The 8236-nt window shown below is 51.7% G+C and overlaps 1 protein-coding gene across 1 annotated transcript; it reads left to right on the plus strand.

Moving 5' to 3' along the window:
• Positions 1-1366: 1366 nt before the first annotated feature.
• Positions 1367-7688, plus strand: LOC134434820 (period circadian protein homolog 1-like). Its single transcript, XM_063183436.1, has 2 exons — positions 1367-1659; positions 3979-7688. Exon 2 carries the CDS (start codon positions 3983-3985, stop codon positions 5771-5773), a length of 1791 nt encoding a protein of 596 aa, XP_063039506.1. The 5' UTR covers positions 1367-1659; positions 3979-3982; the 3' UTR covers positions 5774-7688.
• The last annotated feature ends 548 nt before the right edge of the window (positions 7689-8236 follow it).

Below are 8236 nucleotides of genomic sequence, written 5' to 3' on the forward strand. Positions count from 1 at the left end.
GTCTCAACTGTTGTTGAGATGTCATGTTGCTTTAGTGTTGCCCCTAGAGATCATGTTTCATTATGATTTTATTTTGTTTTGTTTTATTTTATTGTTACCATTAAGAACATGCCTTCATTGTATGGAGAAAGGGAAAGTCTCGAACCCTTGGTTGAAATGTAAAGCATTTGTTTTAAAAGAAAAAAAATGTGTATGTTTTTAGGTTGTTGCCTCTTGAGATGCTCTTGACTACCTTTGAGCAAGTTGGGAGCAATATTTGTATTATTTTGTATTGTTTTACACAGAAGAATAATAACGATTATGTGAATCATTGTATCTCTGTGTTTCTTATGTTGAAGAAAGGGTACAAAAGTTTGGCGTTTTTATTTTTAGCTGCGGAGTCATGGCATGTATGTGGTTACTGTGTTGTTCCCAATCTCTCGCTTATGGAGGTTGGCGCATTCCAGTCATTCCTTCAGTCGCACCGATGCGTCAGTCGTATTATTAATTGCGCAGGAATTCCGCACTGCGCTCCTTCTGCAACATTACCTCTCCCAGAAAGAAGTTACTTCGAGCGGCGACAGCGTTCCAATGCGCTCTCGAGAAGACACGAGTTCATGGAACATGCATGGTGACGTTCATTCTGTCTGCCATCACGCGGACAGACGGACGGCACTCGGTCACTTTGGCCGTTGGTAATAAGCATTGAGAAAAAAAGCAACAATGATGTCAGGTTCAAACAACAAAGACAGTATGGATTTTTTTTATATTTCTATGAAGATTGTATATTGTAGCAACTTTGTAAATATTTTTTAAATAATAAAATTTTGCATCGTTATAAAGTTTGTTTGCCTGATAATTTTTATTTATGCCTTGACCAATCACTTAGGCCAGTACTTGAATCAAATAGTCAACATTTCTGCTGGTAGACGACTATTAGGTCTGTTGAGATGTTAATCAAGACATAAATAAATGCGTAATATACCCTGTGTATTTAGCACATCAACGCCTATTAGGCTAGTGATCTTCTTTCAAACACAATCTTATTTGTTATATCAAACTGCTGTCGTGTCGAGCGCTCTCATGTCACTAGGCCTAGTTGGGGATGTGTTCCTTCAGCCTGCTTGCACATTCGATGCCCCGTGAGTGCTGGAGGCTTGTCCACGGTAACCTACTCCTTCGCCGAGTGAGGGCGGAGTGTTGGCGCGTGGGGCGGGACGCTGGAGTTTCTAGCTACCGAGCGTGGCACGCCATAGCCCCGCCTCCGGGAGCTGTTTTCCCCCCAGCCTGCCTGCCTGCCTACCGTGTGTCCTGACACCCCTACCTCCCGTCCTCCCTCCCTTTTCCTCCGTGCCCTGCCCCCTTCACTACACCACCACCGCGACCCAGGGCTTAACGTGGTACGTCAGCCCTCCCCTTGCCTGCCTGCGCTCTGTTGACGACTTGTTTGGCATCTCGGCTGGTTGACAGTGGCGACTGAGATGGTCAGGGGCGCAATACTTGGTTTTTTTGTGCTTTCCAGGCGCACTCTGTTTCTCGCGATCACACTGTAAACAACTTGAGGAATCTTGCTGTCTTGCGGGAAGGCAAAAGGACTTGGAGATCATGATAACGCGCCAATCATGCGCATGGACCAGACACACAACAACTGTTTCAATCAGCTGGCTTTAGTGGATGCGGGTAAGTAGCATACATACGCCAAACCCTAGCCTGCTGTGGCCGATCTGCATTTACGCAAGTTTTGATTCAAGGGAATAGTGGGCCGTGTCATTATTTGGATTGCAGTCTTATAAAGATATTGATGTGTTTATGCATTGTTTTGCCCACCGTTCCCGTGCGCAACCGAACAGGGGTGGTTTTAAAACACCGAACAACATTTGGCTTCACTAAAATCGGTTAGTTTTCTCAGAAAAGTCTGGTTTATACTGAGTTACAGCTGTCTGTTGACGGTGCTCACAGTTGTTGTGTTTTTGTGTCTGTCAAGTGCACGCGCGTGTCCAACAGCCTCCACTGGTGTCAGGAATGCGCCTCTGCACTTATACTCGCCACCGCCGCTAATGGAAGTTGCCCCTAGACATAAACACCTCGGGTTTGAATCAAACGCGCGGTTAAACAAGTCATCTGAGCTATACGATGAGCTCAGCTCTACCTTGAATTAACTGTAAGCAATCATGACCCAACAATCACTTAAGCAACGTTAAGGCTACTTTAGGAAAAAAAGCTGAACTCGAGCTGCACTTCTCATAGAATGTCTTTCTTTATTCTAAACTCTTTTGACCAGGTAGGCCTACGCCTACTCAAGAAATGGTTAAACTAAACAGCTAGTTATCGCATCATGCATCCCATAGTCCTTGCATTTCTTTATTTACTAAAGCCCATTTTGGTGAGTCGCATCGCACGTGATCTCCGTGCTACGCTAGTATGGGAAGGCTGACCGCCACAGCACCGTGGATAGGTAAGAGGTGGAGCCCGAGAAGGAATTAGTGGTCACTGCTGCAGCTGCTACTCAGTGGCCTGGCCACTAAAGACCATATGATCCAAACGTGCACATTTTACTACTACACAGCTGATCTGACAATAGGCGTGCTGATAAAATAGGCGCCTACCATATGCCAGCCGAGCAAATACAGAAATTCTCTCTCTCTCTCTCTCTCTCTCTCTCTCTCTCTCTCTCTCTCTCTCTCTCTCTCTCTCTCTCTCTCTGCGTGCGTGTGCGCGCGCGTCTCTCTCTCTCTCTCTCTCCCTCCCTCTCTCTCTCTGCACGCGTGTCTCTCTCTCTCTCTCTCTCTCTCTCTCTCTCTCTCTCTCTCTCTCTCTCTCTCTCTGCGTGCGTGTGTGCGCGTGTCTCTCTCCTCTCTCTCTCTCTCTCTCTCTCTCTCTCTCTCTCTCTCTCTCTCTCTCTCTCTCTCTTTGCGTGCGTGCGTTTGTGTGCGCGTGCGTCTCTCTCTCTCTCTCTCTCTCTCTCTCTCGGAGCAGCTGCATCTCAGTTCCAGACAATCTGTACTGTTTTACATAACACTGCACACTTCTCCCTCCCTCCCTTCCTCCCTCTCCTCCCCCTCCTCCTCGCCCTGTGTACCGGGCACAGTTCACCCCCTCCCCCTCAGCCTACCGCTCCACTCTGTTCTGCTCGGCTCTGCTCCGCTTTGCTTTGCTTTGCTTTGCTCTGCTCCGCTGTGCTGTGTCGTCTCTCTCCACTGCGTAAAGCAGACAAGAAGCTGAGCGCCCAAGCTAGTCAAGTGGGAGCGCAACGCAGGGAAAGAGACGGCAGAGTGCAGTCTGTCTGTATTCAATAATAGCAACACAGCCCATCGCAGACTAGACGGGCAACGCTGAAGTTAGGTCAGATGCTAGTAGTCAGTGTCTGGCAATACAGCATTGGCTTTATTAAGAACTCTTAGTCACACAGACATTTTGAAAATATATTAACATGGTTCTTCAATTCTATTAAACGGCTTTGGATGAGTCTTAAAGTGGATTATGCCTAGAGAATGGCAATTAAAATGCAATCTATGTGGATGTGAAAATATTATTGAAGCAGTGAGTCAGTGAGTAGGCTACATAGCAGATGACATAATCAGAGCAGGTACAGCCAATCAAAAGCTCCTCAGCCTCCATGCTGTTCCACAACAACCACCCCCCCCCCCTCGTGCTGTAACAGCTGTGATTAGTGCAGTCATGGGTAAGCTGTTAGGGAGTCAGACTTGTAGCCTAAAGGTTGCCGGTTCGACTCCCGACCCGCCAGGTTGGTGGGGGAACTAAGTATTGAACCAGTGCTCTCCCCCATCTTCCTCCATGACTTAGGTGCCCTGAGCATGGTACCGTACCGCCACACTGCTCCCTTGCCTTCGGGCGCCTTTGGGGGCTGCCCCCTGGCAAGGGTGAGGCATAAATGCAATGCAACTGTGAGTGTTTTGTGCTTTGGATGAAGGCGTCAGCTAAGCGTACCGTAATGTAATGTAATGTAATGTAATATAATGTTTCCCTCTGTCCTGTCAGCTTCATGTTGGGGCGCGGAGTGAAGCGGAAGAGGGCCGCTGCCCAGGAGGAAGAGGAGCAGGATCATCATCATCCTCCTCCTCCTCATCATCATCATCATCCTCCTCCTCATCATCATCATCATCATGAGAATGCTGTGGACACTGCCGACACCAAACTCCCATCCACAGGTGCATCTCACCTGCATCAGCAGCAGCATCAGGTGGAGGTGATTAAGGATGCAGCGGACAGCATCCCTAGTCATCTCTCTACGGCCGCGTCCTACCTGCAGCCGCGACCTCAGGTGAGGGTGGAGAGCAAGGACACCGTTGACACTGCTAGCTCTGCCTCCACAGGTGTGTCTTACCTGCAACCGCAGCCTCAGCTGAAGGTGGGGAATAAGGACGACACTGCAGACACTACTACTAGCCGCAAACTCCTCCCGTCCACAGGTGTGTCTTACCTGCATCAGGTGAGGGTGGGGAGCAAGGACACCGCTGACACAGCTAGCTCCGCCTCCACAGGTGCGTCTCACCTGCATCAGATGAGTGTCCAGGAGAGCAAGGACACCATGGATGCTGCTAGCTCCGCCTCCACAGGTGCGTCTCACCTGCATCAGATGAGGGTCCATGGGAGCAAGGACACCGCGGACGCTGCTAGCTCCGCCTCCACAAGTGTGTCATACCTGCAGCAGCGGCAGCTGGTTCTCACCTTGTGCCTGGACAAGCTGCAGGTGCAGGGTTGCCAGGCGCAGCCGACTCCGCAGCAGCAGCAGCAGCAGGGGGGTTGCCAGGCGGCGCGTACGGAACCCAGCCTGCACCGCTCCGTGCTGCTCATCAACACCCTGCGGCAGATACAGGAGGAGATGAAACAGGAAGTGGCGGCCGGGTCACTTCCTGTTATGGCTTCGGCCACTACTACTACTACTGCTGCTGCTACTAATGCGGCAGCTGCTGCGTCGTCCCCTCTCCACGCTGCCTCCTCCACACCACCTCCTCCTCTTCCTCCCTCTCCTCCTCCTTCCTCTCCTCCTCTTCCTCCTCCGCTACGGAGGTCCAGCCTCACCTGTGAGGACCTGTGCACACCTGTGTCACCCCCCACCTCCACCTCCACCTCCACTCCCAACGTAACCCCCCAGGACCTGTTTGACCTCAGTGGCCTGGAGTCGCTAAGTGGGCTGCTCACCTGCGCCACCTGTCTGCAGGGAGAGTACTACTACGGGGACGACGACGATGATGATGACGAGCTGGAGGTCTCGCTGATCTCCTCCTCTCTCGCCCTGACGTCCCCTCCTCTTCCTCTTCCTCCTCCTCCTTCGCCTCACCTCCTCTCACCTGACGACCCCTTCTCGAGAGGAGGAGGAGGTGGAGGAGGAGGTGGAGGGGGAGGTGCGTTCCACTCTCTACTGGGCTCCTTTGAGCTGGTGAGCTCACCTGGTGGTGGCGGGTGTGGTGGCGGCGGCTACCTGCCCGACGACCTGGCGTTGGACGACATCTTCGAGGATATCGACACCTCCATGTACGACGCCTCCGACATCTCCTCCATCCTGGGCTCGCTGGGCTCCTCGCGCTTCACCACGGCAACGGTGGGCTCCTCCTCCTCATCATCATCATCACTGATGATGTCATCGTCATTTTCCCTGGGGATGGGGCTGGGGCTGGAGGAGGGTGGGTTGAAAGGGGCCTCGGTGACAGCAGTGGGGGCCACCTGCCCCTCCCCTTCCCCCTCCCCCTCCCTGGCCGCTGCTGCCTTGCAGCTGTGCAGGTCAGAGGTCAGCGACCTTGACCACATCATGGAGGTGCTGGTGGGCTCCTAACACCCCCCCCTCCTCCTCCTAACACTCCCCTCCTTCCTCCTCCTAACACTCCCCTCCTTCTGCTCCTAAAACACACTCCTCCTGCTCTACCAGAGATTCTTTAAGTATATAGAGATATGCCAACATAATAGGTTGCTATGGGCACCTAACATGATCACGTTCCGGTCTGCCTAAAGGGGCCTGTCATAATACTCCTAGCATTGAATAGAACAGTCCTTAGGTCTGCCTAAAGGGGGATTCCCCCCCTCCCTTGCAATAATGGAACCCGGAAACAATGGGCCAATGGAACCTCTCTCTCTCTACTCTCTCTGGCTCTACTCTCCTCCTGCCCTCCTCTCCTCTACTCTCCTCCTGCCCTTCTCTCCTCTCCCTTCCTCTCCTCTCCTTTTCTCTTCTTGCCATTCCTTTCCTCCTCCACCATCCTCCTCCTGCTCCACGCTCCTCTCCACTCTCCTCCCCCATCTTCCTCCTCCTCCTCCTGCTCCACGCTCCTCTCCTCCTCCATCTTCCTCCTCCTCCTCCTGCTCCACACTCCTCTCCTCCTCCACTTTCCATGCCTTTCCTCTCTCCTCGCCTCTCCTCTCCAGGCAATATAACAATGGAATCATGTAAATGCTCTTTGGCTAGAGTCAGGCTAGAGTGGGAGATCTTGACCACATCACACATCACCCTGCTCCTCCTCCTCCTCCTCATCTTCCTCCTCCTCCTCCTCCTCCTCCTCCCTCTCCCCCTCTGCTCCTCTGTCCCTGCCTGCCTCCCTGGTGTCTCTCGGTATACAACAATGGAGTGTTGCAGATGGTCTCCTGATAGCCAGATGGGCTTTGGCTAGCTTTTGGGCTAAAGGTGGTGATCTTGACCATGTCGTGGAGGTCCTCACCACCCACCCATCCCCCTACCTACCCCTGCCTCCCCTCAACACCCACCTCCCCTGCCTATCCTCCTCACATATAACAATGGACTAATAATATGGGTGGAGTCTGGCTAGTTGGGACTTCTTTTTTTGTCTTTTTTTTTCATTATCAAGGCCCTTGTTATGAGCTCATAACATGAAATCAAACCATGCAGCCTCCTCTCCCTCCCTCCCTCCCCCTGTCCTTCTGTCGGACTTCTCTCCCTGCGTATACCAGTGGAATAATAAGCATGGACTTAAAGCTGGACATCACGATGGAGCTGGGATCGGATATGTCGTCGACCAGGCCATGGTGGTCCGTGTTGAATCCAAACACCTACCACACTCCTCTCCGGCTCCTCCCACGCCAACAAGGCATTAATATGGATGGACTTCTGCCAGACTAGCAGTATAGCTGACTAGGTGATCTTAATGACATCATGGGGGTGTTTCTGGACTCCCACCTACCATTCTCCCACCCCCTCTGCTTGTCTTCACCCCCTGCTGCACATAACAGTGCAGTGCAGTATGATATGGATGGACTCTTGGTGCCTGCCGTTGACCTTGACCGTCCTAGAGGTCATCATAGGGTCCAAACACCCTCTCGCCTCCACTTGTTCTATAAGCGGACATTATTATCAAGTGTTACCAGTGTAGCTTCAGTGAGTTTGCTAGCAGGCACATGTGCTGTATGCCTATGTGTGGGATGGATGGGGAGGCCAGGCTGGCTTGTCACTGGCACACACACACACACACACACACACACACACACACACACACACACACACACACACACACACACACACACACACACACACACACACACACAAAGAGGAAGAGACAAGAGACAAGAAACGTGTCGTCGTTGTCGAGCCTTATCATGACGCACTGTATGCCTAATGTGCTGTCGCGTTACTATGCGCAAAGTGCTCTTTCATGATCTCAGCAGCACTGCTTTCCCTTCTGTTATTTCTTTACGATTTCTGGACACACTGCAGTACGGACAAGTACAGTATCAATGTCAAAATCTCTTGAGGATATTCAACGAGTTTGAAAAGTGAAAGCCCATTGGGAAACTCCAACTCCCATTGTCATTGTGACACAGCACTCCACAGCACACAAGTGAACACTGCACACTGCACACAACGAAATTGCATTTATGCCTCACCCGTGCAAGGGGGCAGCCCTCAGTGGCGCCCCATGGGGAGCAGTGCGGTGGGACGGTACCATGCTCAGGGTACCTCAGTCATGGAGGAGGATGGGGGAGAGCACTGGTTGATTACTCCCCCCACCAACCTGGTGGGTCGGGAGTCGAATCTGGGTCTGGGATGCAAGTCTGACGCCCTAACTGCTCACCCATGACTGCCCATTTGGACTGTTTCGTTTTGAAGAACTTGACCTCTTCTTGGGTCTTGAAAGACATTCGGTTCCTCTTCTGAAGAACTACACCAGTTGTTATGGTGGAAGCTATAGTAATATTAAAAAAAACTGAGGTGGAGACTCAGATCATTTGAACTTACTCAAGCAAGGCCTAAGATCGAGTGTGTGTGCGCTTGATCAGGATGGTGGTCATG

Source organism: Engraulis encrasicolus, chromosome 19 (assembly GCF_034702125.1).
Source record: "Engraulis encrasicolus isolate BLACKSEA-1 chromosome 19, IST_EnEncr_1.0, whole genome shotgun sequence".
NCBI classification, from domain to species: Eukaryota; Metazoa; Chordata; class Actinopteri; order Clupeiformes; family Engraulidae; genus Engraulis; species Engraulis encrasicolus.